General features: G+C 36.7%; 1 protein-coding gene across 2 annotated transcripts in view; it reads left to right on the forward strand.

Annotated features, from left to right (window-relative positions):
* Positions 1-21879, forward strand: part of NSF (N-ethylmaleimide sensitive factor, vesicle fusing ATPase) — an 81302-nt gene that overhangs the window by 25646 nt on the left and 33777 nt on the right. For both annotated transcript variants that reach the window (XM_070767280.1, XM_070767279.1), the window contains exons 5-9: positions 965-1131; positions 2561-2668; positions 4210-4285; positions 10673-10828; positions 21071-21270. In XM_070767280.1, coding sequence (XP_070623381.1) covers positions 965-1131; positions 2561-2668; positions 4210-4285; positions 10673-10828; positions 21071-21270 — 707 coding nt within the window. The remainder of the gene's footprint in view (positions 1-964; positions 1132-2560; positions 2669-4209; positions 4286-10672; positions 10829-21070; positions 21271-21879) is intronic.

Below are 21879 nucleotides of genomic sequence, written 5' to 3' on the forward strand. Positions count from 1 at the left end.
TACTGGTATTATACATAGTAGGGAATAATGGGCCATGCAATGAGTATTTAGTAGTATTTCTGAAATCATATGTTGGTCCCATGCATTTGATCTTCATTTTTAAAAAATGTGATTATGGTTAAACACAACTGGTAACAATTAGTTTTTAATAAAACAATAATTTTAGATTCTATATATAATTATTTTATACTTTTGCATCAGTAATAGGCACCTTGATGTGTTCCAAATGTTTTGTGAACAATCATGATTTTAATGATTTATATGATTATGTATTGATGGTATTTTATAAAAATACTCTTTTTCTCAACTAAAAAGAACCTTTATTTTGTGAGAAAAATGTGGATAGAGATAAAATATAGTGTAAGAGCTCAATGAGCTTTGTCTCTGAAATTATTAAAATAAATGTTTTGTAGTCCTTATCTGTGTACGGCAGTGTTAAAAATAAATAAACATAACCCAAAATATGCATCGCTGTCTAACTTTTGGGGAGGAAGAGTTTATTCTTCCAAATAGAAGCAAATTTTCATACCATTAGTTTTTATATTATACCTGAACAGATAATCCAGATTGTCTGATTAACCATCTTTAACCTGCCATTTAGAAAGTTGTTAATTTTAAAAAATGAAGTATTCATAAATGATTCAAAGGAATAAAAGGCCTATAGGCACCTACAGAGTTTTTAGAATTCATACAAAATGATAACAAAATGTTCTTCTCAAAAATACATTTTTGACTCATGTATTCATTTTAGAATTAAATTTTTTATCTCCCTCCAGTAATTTCTAAGTGCAATATCAATCAATCAATCATTCAATCAATCAATCAACCATTAGAAGCACATATTTTGAGTGTAATATCCATGTTTTTTTATTAAATGAGTAATTTTTAAAAATTTCTCTTTGGACACAAGGTTCTATTGAAACGAATCATAGCTGAAGAATGTTGCTTTTTTCTTTTCTCACAGTTTCCTTGTATAACTTTGATAAGACCAAGCAATGCATTGGCACTATGACTATTGAGATAGACTTCCTGCAAAAGAAAAGTATTGACTCAAATCCCTATGACTCAGACAAAATGGCAGCAGAGTTCATCCAGCAATTCAATAATCAAGCATTCACAGTTGGACAACAGGTTGGTGTTCCAATGGCTTTAAACTTATTGCTAAGTTTCTCACTTAGCAATAACCTTTATATTTCATACCAAGATGTGGAATAATTATGAATGATAAGTTGCATGCACTTTTTTTTAATATTGCAAATAATAAGAGGCCATCTGTTAGCATATACTTATATACCTTTGTAGGCTTCAAACTTTCAGGGATTATTTTGGGCTCTTGATGCCTGCCTATAGGCAACATTTTTAAGGGCATCACTTAAAAAGCTGTTGATTGATATAATTTATTTATAAGGATAATAATTGTAATAGAAAATAAAAAATAAGTTGTATTTTCACCATTTCTTAAAATTATTTTTGCTGCTAAGTGAAGATAGATCCAGTGGTCCATAGTGTAAGAGATAACAGAATGTATAATAGTTATTTTCTTCTTCCATTCAATTGTGTCTCTCTCATGGACTTCTTGTGATTATTTCCACCATTGGAAATAATGGTGGAAAGTTCCCATTGAGCATGAGGAATGGCTGGAGAGTTTCTTTAATCCAAAACATTTTTTTTAAAAAAAATCTGGATTATAATATAATAAATGATGTTTTTCTTTCTCTACCAACAACAGCTAATAATAAAGATGGATAAACAGATAGACTGTATGATATAAGATACCACCTGATAGTGATTAAAGGAGACATGGAGAGACTTTTACTCAGGGATGTGATTTTTCAGCAACCTGTGGTTCAATTTGTAGAAGTAGTCTTCGACTTACAAACTTTTTGTTGCTAAGTGAATTTTGCCCCATTTTTTTAACCTTTTGTGCCACTGTTGTTAATTGAATTATTACAGTCATTAGGTTAGTAACATATTTATTAAGTAAATCTCATTTATATTTATACTTAGTAAATTTGTACTATTTTGTTGTTGTGAGCCACTCTGAGTCTCCGGAGAGGGGTGGCATACAAATCTAATAAATAAAAATAAATAAATAAATAAATCTCTCTTCCCCATTTGTAAGAAGCTCACAAAAAAAGGATCACATGATGCAGGGTTATTGGAGTTATTGCACTGCAATTCTCATAAATATGAGTCAGTTATCAACATTTGAATTTTTTTCAGTGACTATGCTGTGGTTGTAAGTGTGAAAAATTGTCATAAGCCACTTTTTTCAGTGCTGTTATAACTTTGAAAGATTACTAAATGAATTATTATAAGTCGAGGACTGCCTGTACTTCTGCTCTGAAATTTACAGATCAGTAGAGGCCCTGATCTTTATAGCATGTACCATCTTCTGATAAACCATATCACCCTATTTTGAATGTAGAACATTATTTTATTTTATTTCATTTGTTTTGGCAGGATTTATATGCTGCCCAATTCCAATGGACTCTGGGCAGCTAACAAGATGTCTATCATGTTATATTATCTTAATGTATATTTTTCTTTACTCCTGCAGCTTGTATTTAGCTTTAATGACAAACTTTTTGGCTTATTGGTCAAGGACATTGAAGCTATGGATCCTAGTATCCTTAAAGGAGATTCTGCCACAAGTAAAAAACAGAAGGTAAGTTGCACAATTGTACATGTATGCAGTCTTAAGACAAAGATCATGACATGATAAATGGCAGCTGAACTTTCAAGCCCGAGAACCTGGGAAAGGACACTCTTTGTGGACTTCTTGGAGGCCCTTTGGCAAATCTTGTATTAGTTGTATCTGAATATCTCATTTGATTGAGCAAGTAGCAGCTTTAAGGGTTCCTAATCTGTGACTTGTTTTCAACTAACTTTTGGCCTCTGGATCCAAAAATAATTACAGTTTTTGTCTATCACGTCAACTTTTAAAGCTACAGGATACCTTCAAAAGTCATACAAATTGTGCATGTAAAGGAAAGTAAAGTAAAAACTTAATAAATTCTGTTTACAAAGAATAATTTTATTCATACAAAAGCTATAATAGTTACTACAAGTTAAATTGTGTTCATACAAATAGTTTTTTTTAATCAAACAGTAATTATACATATTAAGGTAACATTTTTCGCTTATAGCTTTTTCTGGAGTGTTTAATCTGTGGACATTCTTGCTTGATGGTCCAACTATAGTCAGCCATCATATGTACATCCCACCTACCTTGATACCGCACCCCCATGACCTTCAAATCTTGGTGTAATCGCTCACCCTGCTCATCACTGCACCAAGATTTTCTGGAGTTAGCAAGATGGCTATATAAAAAATGCAATTTGATACTCATCTTGCCTATTTAACTATATTATATATATAAGGTGTAGAGAAAAATCTTGACGTGGTAGAAGAAAACTCACTACAGTTTTGAAACCAGCATATCTAATTAACTATGAAAAAGCTCAAAATTCAAACTCATCAGAAATTGTGTTACAAATTGTTTCCCAGTGATTACTTGATTTTTAAAGGGCGAAAAGTATTGTACTTTTATTATTTGCTGAATTAACATTAATTTTAAAACGAACCATGCAAAACTATCACAATCCTAGTTCTTAAGACTAAGAGAATTTTATAATCAATGAAAATCAAGCCAACCTTGAGAAGTTGTAGAAATAATACCGAAAATAAACACTTTAAGAAATAGCATATGGTTTAACAAAAGTTGAGATTGAGATCAAGTCGTAAGTGCCAAATGTATATCATGGGAATGTCTAATGTTTTAAGGTAACATTATTCCTCATTAAATCAGCTTTAATTTGCCATATATAAATATGGCAAATTTTGTTTACTTTATTATGTTCATCCTTATATTTGAACTATTCTGTTCCCACTTGTGCCATTTCCCAATTTGAATGATGGTATTTTCTGCATCCACCTTCTGTGCTGGCAGCTGTTTTCCTTTGTAGAACCTTAGATGCCTGATCCTCTTCCTGTTTTCATAGATTGAGCAGGGAGCAGATAATCACGAATTAGCCTCCTTTGAACACGCTGCTGAAAATAGCATGAAGGCAGAATGCCAGTGAAATTAAAATAACTATATTCTGCTGTTGGCCAATTTGTTTCTTGCCTTCTGCATCTCAGTGGGAAATATTGAAAATGTAATTATTCCTAAAGGCTTTTATTTGTGTATTTTGTTTCCATGCTTAGATTGAAATTGGTCTTGTTGTGGGAAATAGTCAAGTTGCATTTGAGAAGGCTGAGAGTTCTTCTCTCACTCTTATTGGTAAGTCTAATGATGAGAAATAGTTTTGGATTCCAACCAGAAGTCACAAAAGTTATTAATCCATTTTTAACTAGTCTGTCCTCCCATTTATATGGACTTAGTAGTAGTAAAAGTCTAGTTCATATTTTCTGACCAGCAGATGTCATTAAAGGGGATTAGCTTTTAGGAGCTACAACACAGCAGATGCTTCAGTTTCCTGAAGACCAAAGGGACTAATGACATCTTGGTGTAAGAAAAACAAGAACATAGAAAAGAGTTGGTAATAACTAGATGCAAAGGAAAAGTACAGTATTTGAGCCTTTAAAAGAAGCATGGGAAAAAATTAGTAGGCAAAAGTATGAGGAGATATGTCCCACATTTAATAATCAAAGATTCTATATCCAGATCATGAGAATGTGAACCCAACTACTTTTCATTGGCCCTTGCAAATTTTAGATACTTTTGTTGGCTCATATTCTTAAGTAAATTTACTTTAGTCATATTCCATTGAATTAATATGTAATGTGAATGGTTAAATACATTTATTTCATGTATTTTTAAACTGCCTTTTAGAAATGTACTTCTTTTCAGTGAACATACTAAGAATATCTTAAACAATGCATTAGGAGGAACCTTGGCAAAAACAAATATACCATGGGAAGTGTGTATTAAAATGCATATGTTATACTATATATTTTTCTTCACAGAAATACTGACCGTTGTATGTTGGTGCTGCCTATTGTTCTTGTACAACCTCTCTATTGTAGAATTGTATTCCATCCTGAGGGGACTTTTTAGATGGTGACAATGAGGTTTATGAAGTGTATATATCTCACATTTTTATCGCAAGGTGGCATGTGTAGTATACTTCTAATCTTGTCTTCCCAGCAAAGCCATTATAGATGGCTGGGCTGAGAAACAATGATTACCCTGGATCAGTGATGGCGAACCTTTTTTTCCTCTGGTGCCAAAAGACTGTGCGCACATGCTATTATGCATGCACGAGTGCCTGCACCCATAATTCAATGCCTCTGGAGGGCAAAAACAGCTTCCCCCACCCCCCAGAGGTCCTCTGGAGGCTGGAAATGTCCTGTTTCCCAACTTCTGGTGGGCCCAGTAGGCTCGTGTTTTGCCTTCTTCAGGCTCCAAAGGCTTCCCTGGAGCCAGGGGAGGGTCAAAATGTCATCCCCCATCCCCTTGGAGGCTCTCTGGAAGCCAGAAACACCCTCCCAGAGCCTCTGTGGGAGCCTAAAATAAGCTGGCCGGCATACACATGCACACTGGAGCTGAGCTAGGGCAACAGCTCATGTGCCAGCAGATGTGGCTCTACGTGCAACCTGTGGCACTCGTGCCATAGGTTCGCCATCACTGCCCTAGATCAATGCATCTGCCTGGCTGAATGAGGAATCTAGGTTTTTCAGGTCTTGGTCTAACTCCTTAACCATTACAGTGATACCTCATCTTACAAACCTTGTCATACAAAATTTTCGAGCTACAAACCCGGGGTTTAAGATTTTTTTGCCTCTTCTTCCAAACTATTTTCACCTTACAAACCCAAGCCGCCGCCACTGGGATGCCCTGCCTCCGGACTTTTGTTGCCAGTGAAGTGCCCATTTTTGCACTGCTGGGATTCCCCTGAGGCTCCCCTCTCTGGGAAATGCCACCTCCGGACTTCCGTGTTTTTGCAATGCTGCAGGGGAGTCCCAGCAGCGCAAAAACGGGCACTTTGGTGGCAATGGAAGTCCGAAGGTGGGGTTTCCCAATGAGGGGAGCCTCAGCGAAATTGCAGCATGACAAAAATACGGAAGTCCAGAGGTGAGGTTTCGAGGACTTTCGAGGTGTTTTTGCGATGCCGCAACTTCGCTGAGGCTCCCCTCGCTGGGAAACCCCACCTCCAGACTTCCGTTGCCAGCAAAGCACCTGTTTTTTCACTGCTGGGATTCCCCTGGTGGGATTCCCCTGCAGCATCACAAAAACACAGAAGTCCAGAGGTGGGGTATTACATGGAGGGGAGCCTCGGGGGAATTCCAGCAGCGCAAAAACGGGCACTTCGGCTGGCAAAAGGGGTGAGTTTTGGGCTTGCACGCATTAATCGCTTTTCCATTGATTCCTATGGGAAACATTGTTTCGTCTTACAAACCTTTCACCTTACAAACCTCGTCCCGGAACCAATTAAGTTTGTAAGATGAGGTATCACTATATATCACATTTTGGCTAGACAGTGCCTTTCTCTGCTGCTTTTTTAGATGACAAAAAGCCACATCATTAATGACCTCTGGGAAAGTCATTTCATAGAAGCTGATTGAAAAATGAGAAATTCTCTACAATTTATTTAGTTTTATTTTTTCATTTGGATATGGGAAATTCCTCTCTCTCTCTGTAACCTTTGGATTTTATTATATGCAGTATGCCATGCCCAGGGTAATCGGCTGATTATATTGACATGCCACTAATCTGACATTTTAAGTTGACAGAGAGTTCCTCTGAAGGATTTTATCATGGTCTTGGAACAGTCTATAAATGTTTCTATGATTACATTTTGTATGTTGTATAGCATGATAAATTTTACATTTTATGATACTTTTTTAAAAATCACTTTGTGACATATTTTTGAGACATATCTACTTAATTTAGCAGAAACTTACATTGTTTTGGTAGTTCTACTAATTATGTTTGAATTTGTTATGTTGTAACCCCTTTTTTAGATTAGAGAATACTTGTGGGATTTGATAGTTAATAAAAGATGCATTGTAGAATGAAAAACCCGCAATTATTTTGCTGTCAGAATTTTAATTTTAAATACCACTTATGGCCAGGATGTGGCAGTATCGAATAAGAAACATAAAATGGAAAAGCTGAATGGTTAATTTTGCTGCTTCCTCCGATATAACATAAAATACTGGAGCCTTGCAATTTAAAAGCTAAACATTTACCATAATTCTCTTAATGAGTTTCTCTATGATCTCCCTGCACCTCTTTCATAGATGAGTGATAGCAGTGAACATTTTTTTTTCAGAATACAGACTAAAGTAAGGACATACAGTAATCCTTCTCCCCCCCCCAGCCCCCACACCTTTGATTACTGGAAATATGACTTCAAGCCTCCATACTTTCCTTCCTTTCAATTTATACAGCCCTTATAACTAAAGCCCTATCTATGATCTTATACTTCCCTTATTATTTTCTTTATTCCTTCTCATTCTTGTTTACACTTTTCTGTTATTCAAATTCTTGAACGTGTCTTTTCTTTTATGTACACTGAGAGCATATGCACCAAGACAAATTCCTTGTGTTTCCAATCACACTCGGCCAATAAAAATTTATGTTCTCTTCTATTCTGTTCTATTTCACTCCACTCCACCCCATTTCATTCAATTCTGCAAATTGAGCAATTTTTTTTCCTCTTCACCTCAAAGCCTATTGCTATCTAGATCTTTTGACATGGTTATAGGGCACCATTGTCCAATATGTTGCAAAATACTTCAGCAGAGTTCACTGTTTCACTCTTTCTTAAGGCCTTTTGGAGAAACTAACATGTCAATAATAATAATGGGGCGGCTCACAACAATAATAAAAACAATGTTACAGTGGAACAGTCGAGGGCCAGTGTAGCTTTGCATTCAAGAAAATAGATGCCAAAATGCAGTCATATGAAATAGGAAGAATGGTGTGTGGCATGAACCTTATAGAGTGCTAGAAACAATGAGAATTAGAGAGCAGGAAGAACTGATGAAGGAAGCAGGGGTGTAATGTACGTGTGAACTCCCAGAATGGATTTAGTCAAACTCCATCAATTCTCACAACACTACTGTCCAAAGCATTCAGGTGTTCCAGATCTTAGTACCGGTACATTTTTCAAAACCCTTCTCTAATTAGTCCTTTTTGCTGTAGATTTCCTTTCTTACCTTTTTCTTATCCTTATTTATTGCCTACTTTTCTCTCTTATTTGGACTCATGTCAACCCTTAGTTGTCCTTGTTTACTTTTAACCCTTTATGTCCCCTTTATTTCAGAATGGATTAGTGAAATGATGGACAGGATCTAGTTTACCAATAATTACTATTAAAAACGGGAAGCTTTTAAGCAGATATTAGATAACCATCTGTCTGAAGTAGAGTAAGCAGGGGGTTGGACTAGAAGACCTCCAAGGTCCCTTCCAACTATGCTGTTGTTACTACTACTACGTATCCTGTGTAGAAATATATAAATTTTTGTGTGCCAATTAGAATGATTTACAGATAGAATTGTTAGATATACAGTGATCCCTCGATCTTCGCGATCTCGATCTTCGCGAAACGCTACACCACGATTTTTCAGAAAATATTAATTAAAAAATACTCCACGGTTTTTTTGCTATACCACGGTTTTTCCCACCCGATGACGTCATACATCATCACCAAGAGTCACTTCTCTGTCTCTTTCTCTTTCTTTCCTGTCATTCTCTGCTTCAATCATTTTCTCATTTCTCTTTTTTTCTCCCCTTTTTTCTATCATTTCTCTCTCTCTTTCTTCCTCTCTCACACTCTCTTCCTCCCTCTCTCATCTCTTTCTTTCCTTCTCTCTCTTTCCTTCTCTCTCCCCCCCCTCCACTTGCCCACAAGAAGAAAAAAAGCAACCTCTGCCGGGCAGCTCCCCTTGTGCCCCCGCTTTGTGCCTGCCTCTTTTGGGGATTTTTTTTTCTTTTCTTTTTTCGCCTTTGGTCTCCCATTAAGCCTGCCGCTTGGCCACCGCCGAGGAGAAGCGCGGGGAGGGCGAGAGAGGGAGATCGTGGCATGCGAGGTCCCTGCAGAGCAGAGGGGGTGGCTGAGGCGGCAGAGGCGTAGCGGCGGCGGCCTCAGGCGAGCTTGGAACCTTGCTTCACCTCCTTCGCTGCAATACAAACGAAGGGGTCAGACGCAGCCTCGGCGAGCTGAAGGTTTCCGCAGCTCTGACCCAGAGCAGGAAGGGCTGGTGGGGGCGGCGAATCCACCTCCCCAGCCACCGGCTCCACCATCTGCGCATGCGCGGCCATTGAAAAAAAGGGCGCGCATGCGCAGATGGTGTTTTTACTTCCGCACCACTATATCGCGAAAAATCGATTGTCGCGAGAGGTCTTGGAACGTAACCCTCGCGATACTCGAGGGATCACTGTACTGCTTCCTTAATACATAGTAGCAAAATATATCCCTCCCTTTCATGCACTGAGAAAAATATATTTTTTTGCTCTTTTTAATTTGTTAAAATTAACTTTGGGTGATAATGTTAATTTATAAACTTCATTCAGATTTTTGACTGTTACTAATTATTATTTCAAATTAATTAAGTCATTATTGGAAACAAATTGTTGATGGAATCTCCTGTACTTGCAAAAAATAAGGGTGTTATGCCTATTATAAACTTACTGTGCCATTCTCTTTATGCCAAAGGCAGAGCACTTCTCAGAGGGAGATTGGTTGATAATAAATATGAAAGATAAAGAGAGTGGGGAAGAAAACATTCTTCGTTTCTGCTTCAACCTCAAGCTAATCATGGACAGATTTCTAGTTTGGCATTATTAGAATATTATTCTTAGAGTAAAGATGCTAGAATGATGCAAAACACAATTGCTTAGATGACTACAGTGCTCTGCAGTGTTTTCAGACATATTTCCAAATCTATGAACTCTAGAAAATTGGTTCTCCTAAACCAGGGGTAGGCAAAGTTGGCTCTTCTGTGACATGTGGACTTCAACTCCCAGAATTCCTGAACTAGCATGATTGGCTCAGGAATTCTGGTAGTTAAAGTCCACAAGTCATAGATCAGCCAACTTTGCATATCCCTGTCCTAAACAAAAAGAAAAGTAGGGTTTTCTGGTATTTCAATACACTTTCATAACCTGTGATGTCATGAACAAAGATCAAAAGTTCAGCATGGGTGTACTGGACTGTCCCAATATCTACTGCATTCTCTGTGACATATTATTATATGATTTTTGACTTACTATATCATATTTTGTATACTATATCTTATTTTGTAAAAAAAAAAAAACCAAGCAGAATCTTTTAACTATCCAATTTAAAATAGTGCTTTCTGTTTGCATGGAATCTATACATACATACATTATTTATTAAAACATGAGAAAATATGGTGATGAAAGCTTGGCTAATATTTCTTGTTAAGTCTGAAATATATATGCATGTTTTGCTTGTGTGTGTGCATACATGCAAACACATTTTAGACAAGGACGATATTTTGTATTTTCTATTATAATGAAATTATCTGCAGTTTTTTAGTCTATTAACTAAATGAGTTTGAAATAATTCTTAGCTCATGTTCTTAATAAACTGTTCTATGCATCAGACATGTAATAGCGTATTTGAAATTTATCGTAGCCATCTGTAACAGTTCTGATTAAAATTATTGGTCTTAAATTTGCTCTTTTTTCCTACAGGCAAATCCAAAACTCGAGAAAACCGTCAGTCTATCATCAACCCTGATTGGAATTTTGAGAAGATGGGTATTGGAGGTCTTGATAAAGAATTTTCTGACATATTCCGAAGGGCATTTGCCTCTCGAGTATTCCCACCAGAGATTGTGGAGCAAATGGGTTTGTACAAACATAAAAATGAGTAAATGTTATGATGTTATATGACCCCAGTGCAGATCACAGAAACTGCAGTCCTTCCCAAAATAACACAATGAAAATATGGATTGAGAAAAATGAAATGTAAAAACTGTCATAGCAAGAAATGTATAAAAGATTTGTGAGATAAGAAAATATATAGTTTCCCCACAGCTTTAAGCTAGTAAAGTCAATACAAATAGCTGGGTAGATGATAGTATGTTCATTGCACAATCAATAGATGCTCTAAAATAGCAGCCTCCAATCTTTTGGGCACCAGGGATTGATTCCATGGAGAGAGATTTTTCTGTAGACAGGAAGGGGTGTGGTTTCGCACACTGCCTGCATCCCGTGAATGGGACTTCGGTTGTTGCACGGCCCAGTTTCTGGCAAGCTGTGGTCCAGTGCTGGTCCATGGACTGGGGCTTGCAGACCCCTGCTCTAAACCTTTGAAGCATATTCAGTCTGCCAACATAGCCAATTCAATGTTTGCTTAACTTTAAAGTGCTTATGCGGTAAGAATTAGAAATTTCACTTAGCTGAAGTGAAGACTTAAAGGCTCCTCCTATGACAGCATCTATTTAATCGCTTTTAGGTCAAACTAAGGAAATGGACAGGATTGGACAAACTTTTTTCCTACAAAACAATTGAACTAATAAGACAAAAATAAAATTATATATTTTTACTGTTTCTACATTGATTATTCTGACAGTTTAAATGTCTGATGATCCAAGCGTACTTCTTAATTTAACTTCTCAATCTAGAAACGTGCCATTGTTATGATTCAGTATATTTCATCTTAAAGTACAGTAAAGAACAAGAGAGAGTCGTTTTGTTGTAGTGGTTAAGGCATCAGGCTAGAAACTAGGAGACCATGAATTCTAGTTCTGCCTGGTGCACAAGGCCAGCTTGGTAACCTTGGGCCAGTGATTTTCTCTTGGTCCTAGAAAAAAGGCAACGAGTTAACCACTTCTAAAAAAACCTTGCCAAGAAAACTGCACAGACTTGTCTTCAAAAATTATAGAATGGAAGGAGAAAAAATACAAGACGTGGCAGAGATACAGTGAGCAGACATTCCTTGTCTCATGGAGATATTCTACCTCAACCAATTTACACTTCTTAAATTTCTATTGACCACGGACTGAGTTAATTTTTCAGAATTCAGCAAACGTGTGACTTCCTGGCTGAAAATGGAGAGGTGGTGGTGTTTGAGTCTGTTATAGCCTAAATGCTTGCTTCCCCCTGACAAGCTACAGCCTTTTTCAAATAGAGAAGTTGCTTTTTAGTAAGCAAAGCTCCCAGTTCCATTTTCTTTTTGACAGGCCCCTCCCTTAGGCAAGAGAAGCTTATCTGAAATTTGAAGACGAGGGCTGCTTCCTGACACCCATCCTTTTTCTCTACATTAGTTATAACTTGCTTTTCCAACTATATTTCAGAGCTCAAATGCCAGGTTGACATCTGTTCAGGTTAACCATAATAATTCATGAGGGGAAAAGAAAAAAAATGGAGTCTGTGTATAGCGGCAGAAGATTTTTTTCCCCCTCTCTGTGTTTTCCTTTCTCTGTTCTTCTGCCTCAGAAATGAAAAATGATAAATGTGCCAGCTGTGTAGCCTGGCGGGATTGATCATCTGCATTACAATTTACTTCAGAATAGGGGTTCTATAACTTCCATTTGTAAAATGAAGTGTGAGGGGGGAACGGGAATATAAATCAACTACACTCTGATGAATCCACAAAGACATGCCTATTGTGAGGCCATAGATGTGGACAGGTAGAAATTGGAGGTCACTTTCACCCTATCTAGTCTACCTTTGAAGTGAAAGCTGCATGGACTCCGCTTCCCAAATGCCAGAGCGAAATTTATTAGTTGGATTTTAACAATAAAATGGGGAAGCTTCTGGCTTCTTAAAGGCTAACCTATGCCTAATGGGAAATGTCAAATGATGAGATTCTTACTGCAATAAATGTGAATGTTTAAGGTATACTAGGGCTCTTTATCATTTCCAAGATCATGTGATTTTCATTGCAATTTTTATTTATTCACACATAATCTTGAGCATTTGTGAATTAAGGGCCCTAAGTATCATTTCAGTGATCTAACCATTTAAGGAAATGAGGATCTTCTTATACATAATACCCAGAAACATTTTCCATAACTGCATTTTCTAGGAATGTTAATAAATGTTAATAAATAGAGCCAGGGTGGCGCAGCAGGTAGAGTGCTGTACTGCAGGCCACTGAAGCTGACTGTAGATCTGAAGGTCAGCGGTTCAAATCTCATCACCAGATCAAGGTTGACTCAGCCTTCCATCCTTCCAAGATGGGTAAAATGAGGACCCGGATTGTGGGGGCAATAGGCAATAGGTTAGCCTAATTTTCCATTAGGCATAGGTTAGCCTGTTTAAAAGTGCTATTGTTAACATGTTGTAAGCCGCCCTGAGTCTAAGGAGAAGGGCGGCATAAGAATCAATCAATCAAACAAACAAACAAACAAACAAACAAACAAACAAACAAATATTGTCATACCATAATCCTGAGTTAATGAAAGTAATGTCTGATGGGTAGATATTGTAATCAACTCCAAAATAGAATGGACATGTATCTTAGTTTACTTATATCAAAGAAGTGTATGACAAAAAAACCCCCACTAGATTTATAGCTCTGTATTTTATAATAAATATCCATGCTAGATTTTTAAATGCTATAGAAAATTGCTAGCATTTGTGGATCAATAATATAAAATTTAAAATTTGATGGCTGAAAGTGAGGTTAAGTGAGCTGTAACCCATCAATGCTGGTGGCCTATCCTGCAATCTTCAAGCACGTTTTGGGCTGCCTTTTCATTTCAAGCTCTAAGAAAGTTAGACTGCTGGTGTGTCTCCTCTGCGGCTGTGATTTTGCTAAAAGCCTAAAATTACAGTAAATGAAATGTAGTTAAATAATAATAATAAAAAGCAAGCTCTCAGTCCCACTTTTGGGCTCAAGTTATGTTTAAATATGTGTAATTTTTATTTTTAGCCCAGGGCTTTTCTCAATAAGCATTAGGAATTCTTGCTTTAATCTGATTTTCTTTTTGTTTGCATTCCATCAGAAGAGATAATTGTTCTCCAGTTTGCATAAATCCTAGAGGGTCTATTGGTTCCAATTCATCTTTCATTGTCATTTTTCCTGCAGGTGGTCTTGGTTTTACTGTAGCACTGGAGGCCAATAGATATTACACACTTAGGCACTTTGTAATCTCTAGAAAAAGCCAATATGCATTTAGCTATTATCTTATGTACCTTAGAATAAATTTACGGTACTTGTTTTGACTCTTATCATTGGATATGAATAATATAAGAAGGCCAGAAATCTCTAGAATTCAATTATAAAAATGGTTAAAGGAGTTTTTCAATACATTCTACAATACTGTCATTTTCACTGAGTTTCAGTTTATTTTCTGGACCAATGTCATGTATTGATGTAAACATTCGGGACTTTCAGTCTGGACAATAGTTTCCTTAACTATGCAACTTTTGTAACTTTTCATTTTAATTCCCATTTGCGATCATGCAGGTCATCCGATGCAATATTTTCATCTCCACTTTGTCCTTTCTTGTATTTCACAATTTATATTTTGAAGTATAATCTTCAAACCTGTCTCAATTTGCTTATAAAACTCTGTAAGATTTTCTGGAATTGATGTTATTAGAATTCTACATTTTAGAAATATCTGTGACTTCCGTAAGCTAACCTGTTGTCTTAAATTTATAGCTTTCCACGCCTGTTATTTTAACTACACATCCCATTGCCCTTAACCAGCCAAGTTATTATGCCTAATAATTGTGCGTTAACATTCTTTCCCGAATGTGGTTTATTTCTGTTATACAGCTATGCACTGAACAATATGAGAAATGTGGCAGTTTGAGTGAATGGGACATGGGAGCTAAAGCAAAACAAATAATCTTATAAATGGCATTTCAGACTGGCATTTGCAAACTAGCTTAATGATGTGATTATCTCCTTTTAATTTGTATCAAATGTCAAACTACTGAGAATGGCATAATGACAACATTGTCTTTGGACCTTGTAATATCTTTTTCTGTTATTTTGATGGGCATAGTTTCCCATGTGAATTGTGTGTTACAAGTGGGTGAGCAAATAATTAAAAACTGATGCCCTGTTTAAGGAGTGACCTTTGATCAGAAAACGATGGTAAGCAGAGGCATTTAGATACACCTATCTTAAGGAAGAGGCTGGGTTTTAAAAGCTGTCTGTTAACAGGGCTGACATTTGGATACACTGCCTGCTTTTCTCTCAGAAGGGAGATAAGATGTAAATGCAGGTATTGCCCCAGTGCTAGAAGAGATAGAGAGTAGCTTCATTTTGACGTTTGTCATCACCTGTCTATTTGAAAGGAGGCCTGTCTTCACGTTTTCAGAGTCTTCCATGTTGGCCAGGTGGGGACATTTTGTACAGAGACCGCTATTGGGTGCAAATAGGTGAAAGTGTGGGGGAGGGATCAGCTGTAGAGTGTGTGCTTTGTATGGAGAAGGTCCCAGGTTTAATCTGTGGCATCTCCAGCTTCTGCAGTTCCTGCCAATCAACTCTACTGACTTTTACCCTTGCTGATGTTAATACTAAACTCTGGACAGCACTCTGATAACTGGTAGATTCAGAGCAGATGAAATATGAGTTCTTTGCAATAATGAACAGTTTTAATTTTAAAAGGGGGCTAGGCAACTTAATGGAGGGGGAGGGAATAGGTCCATTTACTATTAGGTATCAGGTGGGATTTCCTGTATTTAGAGACCTAGTGTGATTACCCTTACCCATAATAATTATTAATTATAAAGTGTCATATCCTTCTAGGATAACTTGATTTCATATGTGGCAACTTTATGAATTCATATTGCTCTTTGTCAAAAATGGTTTCAAAAAGTTTGTTTTTATTGCATATTTCCCATTTTATAATCAAAATTTAATGAGACAAAGAATGATTTGGGAATTGGGCTGCATGTCTTGAACATGCATGTGGTCTGCTGGGTTATCTCACCTGGTTTGTGTTATCATTTCTGAAATTTCTGAATAGCAATTCCATTGCCCTTAGGGGGCTTTTATTATTTACAGTCCTGGGGCCAATAAAACAGAAACTTGTAATTTATTTATTTTATTTATTTATTTTATTTATTTAGATTTGTATGCCGCCCCTCTCCGCAGACTCGGGGCGGCTCACAACAAAGTAGGTAGGTTATCCTTAACACAACAAATATTGGTAGGTTATCCTTAATCACTATTTCAGAAGAAACTTATATGTAATGGCCAGAAATCAAATATAAGAGAATAGAAAAATATTTCTTCTCAGATATCTTGACTTGATGGACATTAGTTTTGCAACTAGTCTGTTTCAAAAACTACAGCTGAGATAGAAAACTCCCAAAAAATTATAATATATTTATTGCTCAGCTCTCAGCAGCACCATATTCCTAAATGCTTAAATTTACTCTTTTCAGAATTAAAATTGATGCCAGGCTTACTTTTAATATTTTATATTATACAAATTAAGACAGTATCTTAGAAAGTTTGTAATAATAAAAATGAAACGAAAGGGGTTTCATTAAAATTCTGGTATGTTACACTTTGAATCTCCACCAATATAGAAGTGGTAATTTATAACTTAAAACTATTAGAGAAATCAAGTGGGGACACTTATTTAATATATATTTATGTTTTTTCAAAAAGCCATATGTAAGACGTCTCCTGTGTAAAATGCACTGGAAAAATGTACACTTTCTGAGGGTCATTAGAAAAAATATATAAATATGTAGGTAAAAGAATACTGGTTCGGTGTAAGGATTAATGTGCCAGCCTAGAAATCAGGGAAGTTTGAATATTATTCTTACTACACATAACTCAAAATGGGCGTCTTTGGGCCAGTTGCCCTCTCAGCCCTAGGAAGGGGCAATGTCAAATCATTTCTGAAAACCTTGCCAAGAAAAATGCAGACACCAGGTATCAGAAGGCCCCCACACAATAAAATAAATATTAGGTACAGAAGAAATTAGAAAGTAAAGATATTCATCAGTTTGTTTTCACCAGTGCTTGCTAAATTGCTGTCTAAGTTATTGATTCTGAAGTTCCACACAATGTCTCATGAAGATGAAGAGACAAGAGCCATCTGAGTAATTTTGAAGGGTTTTCTTTTTTGCTTTTTTAATCAAGGAAAAAAATCAAGAATCTTTCCTTTGCAAAAAAAAATTGTCAGATTTATAACAGCGGTTAAAGAATCTGAAACAAGGCCATATCTAAACTGTACAGATTTATAGACAAACTGCTAAGTAGATGCATTACCTTCAAGACAACCTGTAATAATTTCATTTATTTCTTATATGCAGTCGCGAGGGGATAGCAAGAACTATAAAAATTGGGAAATATGCATAAGAACAGTAGCATATGTTTAACAAGTACATTAGCACATCCCTATTTATAAGAGCTACAGCTGCCAAGGAATAGAACTGAATATGTGGATCAATCTTTAAAGTAGCAGCCCTAAGAATCTAATATTGAAATAGTAATCTGGTATTCTCCAGGGGTTTTGGATTCAATTGTGTACTATTATAGGTCTTAGGAAGTTGTAGTATGAAACATCTGGTGAACATCAAGGGCAAATCTCATTTGTGCTCTTATAGCAAAGGTTTATTGCTAACAGTATCTTTAGCACTTATAAGAAAAGCTTTGTTTTCTGCCAAGTCAGTTTCCTCTCTGCTGAAGTACTGTAGCATTGAAGTTTCTGCCAGAGTAAATTTTTGTTATCAGAGAGGATTAGTGCGCATAAGCCTTAAGAATTACTTTTTGGTATCACAATCAAATGAAAGTTAATATATCTTTGTGTATTATGCAAACTCTCAGTCATTCTAGTTACATGCAGTTGCTTGATAATGGCATACCTCAAGTAGATGAGGTTTTGGGTGTATCCCTTTTACCTTGCTGCCTTTGCAGTACGAGGCTAGTGTACAGCACCAAGGGATTACATTCACTGGCTTGCCTGGCAACAGAAATTACCTAAACTTGTACAAAATCTGTTCTGACTTGTTCATAGCTTTTTTGTAGCCTCTCTCATCTCAGCAAACTGGGATTCCCCTTTTCTGGCATCACTCATCATTCAAATCCCACCTCACTGATTTTTGGCTACAGAAGAGATCGTGTTCCCTATATGCTGAATTAACAGGTTCTTCTTTGACACTAATTTGACAAGGATCACCTTTAATTTATCACCACCTTGCTGGTTCATATGTATAATTAGTCTTTCACCTCCACAATTTTTTTCTTTTCTTCCCCCCATTTGCACCGAGTGTTTGCTTTTCTATCTGTCTCTCTCAAATACCTAAGAGTTGACTAATAAATTTTTCTCTAGCTAGCTCCCCATCAAGGTAATGGCAAAGAAAATGCATTAGAAAAAAATCAAAATGTCAACAGTATGAGTCATAGCCATTATTGGTTGCTATGACTCAGCCCATCTTAAAATGCTATTGCCTGTTCAACTTGAAACTTTAGTTCCAACCAGAACTAAAATTCAGAAATTTGGGATAATATCATTCCATTAATTCCCCTTATTTATTGAATTTGTACATTACCTATTTTTCTGTCAAATGATTCTCACAATACCAGAAATATCAGAATAAAATAACATAGGATTAAAACATCTTCATCGTCAGAAAGATCCTAAGAATCTTTTGAAAGTGGTTCTCTTTAGCCAACTGCCAGTAAGTTAATTTTCATACCCTAATACATAAATACTTTCTATGTACAGTAGTACCCCTAGATACGAGCATAATTCGTTCCATAAGGGAGCTTGTATCTCGAGGCAACTCGTATCTGGAACAAGTTGTTTTTCCCCTCTGAGATAACCAAAAGCAAGGATTCTTGCGCCACCTAGTGGACGCTCGGCTCGTATCCCGAATTTCAGCTCGGAACTAGAACAGAAATGTCTCTCCCCTCGTGGCTCGTATCTTGAAATACTTGCATGTAGAGCAGCTCGTATCTAGAGGTACTACTGTATTTTTAATATTTATACACATTTATTACAATATTTGGATAATGCATGAAGCCTTGTATTACACATAAAAGAACAAACACATTTTAAAAAACTTATTGCCTTCCCTAAGTATTGGAAAAACTGGAAAATCCTAGCCATACTCTGTTTGTGGTATGGCCCTGTTCACTTTTCTTCATCTTCTCATCTACTGTTGTTTTCTCACATGCATATAGATGTTAAATGTAGTACCTAGCATCAGAAGGTGGCCCACTTATCTTAATCAATGTTGCTGTTTAGTACATTTGCTCTAGACTCAGGTGATAGAGAGTGTTTAAGAACAAGATTGCTCAGAAAGTATGTTCCATATATCCATCATTTTCTACATACTTTTAGTTGCGCAAAAATTATTTTTATCAATAGAGTGTAATATATAAAATGCATATATTTCCCTCTACAATATTACTATTTTATTTCTGGTCCCTCAGTATTTTGAGAATGGAAAAGTAAGATAGTGTAGTGTACACTACACACTGTAATCTATAGCATTATGCAGAGATATTTATGTTGAATGCTGGTTTGATCTTTCAATACATTAAGTTGACAGCTACACATAAAAATAACGGAGGAAGAATTTTACTAGACTGAGTACTCAAAAGTATTCCTTGACATCCAGTGTTAAAATTAGATTTTAATTATGTACAAAAATGTTATCTTGAATTTTGACATATTTTGTTAATGCCATTCAGCCAATTTTCCTTACGCCTGGGGTGAGTGTGGTAGCTGGAAAGATTAATTTGGAAAATATCTGTATTTAAGCTCATTGTTTTGCTACTAAGTGTTAAAAGTAGCTTTAAAGGCAAAATACCGGACATTGGCAGAGTCTGAGCCTTGTAATTAACCAGGTGAGCCATGAAAATTTTAAAGTGTTCACCAAAATTGTGAAGAAAGGGAGAGGATTAGTTTTCTTCATCTCATAATAGCTAGTACTTTTGGGAGGTGACTGTGTGTATGTATAACATGAGATTTAAAAATTTGGTTGCACATCATCTCCTTGCAATAAAAGAAAAAAGCTTTGGGGTAGAGACAGTTCCAATCTTGAATTGTTTAGCCTAATTAGCATTGTGGGGATAAATTACAACAGAACAGAAAGGAAGGAAGATGTTTCTTTGCAGTCCAAAACACATTGAGAAGTTTCCTCCTGGAAGCCCTTTAGGATGTTTCTATATAGCTTTGTAAATAAGAACTTGACTCCTCAAGTTTCTTTAAAAAGAAATGAAAATCACCCCAAAATAAGGTATTAATTTCAGTACATGCTGGGATATCTCAAGAAATATAAAAATCTGTGACAAGAAAATAATTGTGTGACTGAAACAAAAAAGAGAATTAATCTGCTTGAGTTGAGGTATTCTGGAGGAGTTACTGAAATCAGAGGGATATTTACCATGTGCTTCATCCCCAACTCCCCGACAATTACAGGAAGAAACATTATAGCTCTAATTTCACATTTCCTTCTAGGTCATGTACCTATCTCTTTGACTTAGTCACTCCTCTCCTTTTGCTTACTAGATTTATAGCCTCCACTTTGATTTGCTTTACATACTTTTGCCAAGAACAAAAAATGGCATATAGTACTATAACTGAGTCAGTGCATGTGTACAGTTGCCCCATAAAAAATAACAGTCATTTTAACAGTCTCCAAAAATGGCTAATGGGCAGATTTATTGGGCTAGTGGGAATAAGTTCTGTTTTGATCCAAAGCTGTCTGTAATTTTAAATAGTAATATCTAGGATTTTGAATTGCACTTGTGGAAGAAAGCCTAAGAGTAGTCAGTTGGTAAGATTATATGCTTATTATTTCTGTTAAATTGTGGTATAAGTAGCAAGCAATAATTGCTGCTCTATTTTGCACCCATTATTCACAAGCTTCTTAAAACCCACCTCTGTCGTCAGGCTTGGGGGAATTGAAATTTCCCTTCCCCCTAGGCTTATAGAATTTATACATGGTATGCTTGTATGTATGAGTGGTTCTTTAAATTGGGGTTCTTTAGATTGTCTTTTAATATTAGATTTGTTTACATTGTCTTTTTGTACTGTTGTTAGCCGCCCCGAGTCTTCGGAGAGGGGCGGCATACAAATCTAATAAATACAAAATACAATTATTGTTTTGGCCATGATTAGTTTCATGATTGTGTTCTCTCTTCTTTCTTTTTAGGTTGCAAGCATGTGAAAGGTATCCTCTTATATGGCCCTCCTGGCTGTGGTAAGACACTTATGGCCAGGCAAATTGGCAAAATGTTGAATGCCAGGGAGCCAAAAGTTGTGAACGGGCCCGAAATCCTTAACAAATATGTCGGAGAATCAGAGGCCAACATTCGCAAGCTCTTTGCAGATGCTGAAGAAGAACAGAAGAGGGTAATTTAAAAATATGAAAAGAATTACATAGTGTTCTGTCTGTTCTGTCTGGGTTCCCCGAGACCTCAACACCAACTGGAAAAAACAGCCAGACACTCTGGTAAAAGCAAAAGTACTTTATAGCTGGAAAAAATAAACACAGAGGAAAACCTGTTCTTCCCAACAGACAGGCTATAATACTTTACAGCAGAGTCCTGATGTCCAGACAATACAGCAAGCTTCTTGCTGGCACACCCACCCCAAGGTTTCAGTAGTCAAAGGCACAAACCAGGATTCCAAGACGCCAAAGTTCACAGCCAGGTCCCAAGACTCTCAAAGATAAAACTCCACAAGCCAGGAAGGGTGGGTCTGCCTTTTAGCCTTTCCAAAGAGCACCACACCCAAACCCAGCTGTTGCCTCTTTAATGCTGAAAGTACCTAGCCAATTGGTTCCTTCGCTGTGTAGCTCTTCTCTGTCGCAGATCAATTATGGCTTGTGCATTTTCCTCTAAGGAATCCAGGCTGCTTGCTGGGGAGAGCTCCCTCTGGGGGGACTCTGGCTGTCCTCCCTCTTCTTCAGCCTGGGATTCCTCCTCCTCGTCTGCCTGCACCTCCTGTTCCTCATCCTCT

The sequence above is a fragment of the Erythrolamprus reginae genome, chromosome Z (assembly GCF_031021105.1).
Source record: "Erythrolamprus reginae isolate rEryReg1 chromosome Z, rEryReg1.hap1, whole genome shotgun sequence".
NCBI classification, from domain to species: Eukaryota; Metazoa; Chordata; class Lepidosauria; order Squamata; family Dipsadidae; genus Erythrolamprus; species Erythrolamprus reginae.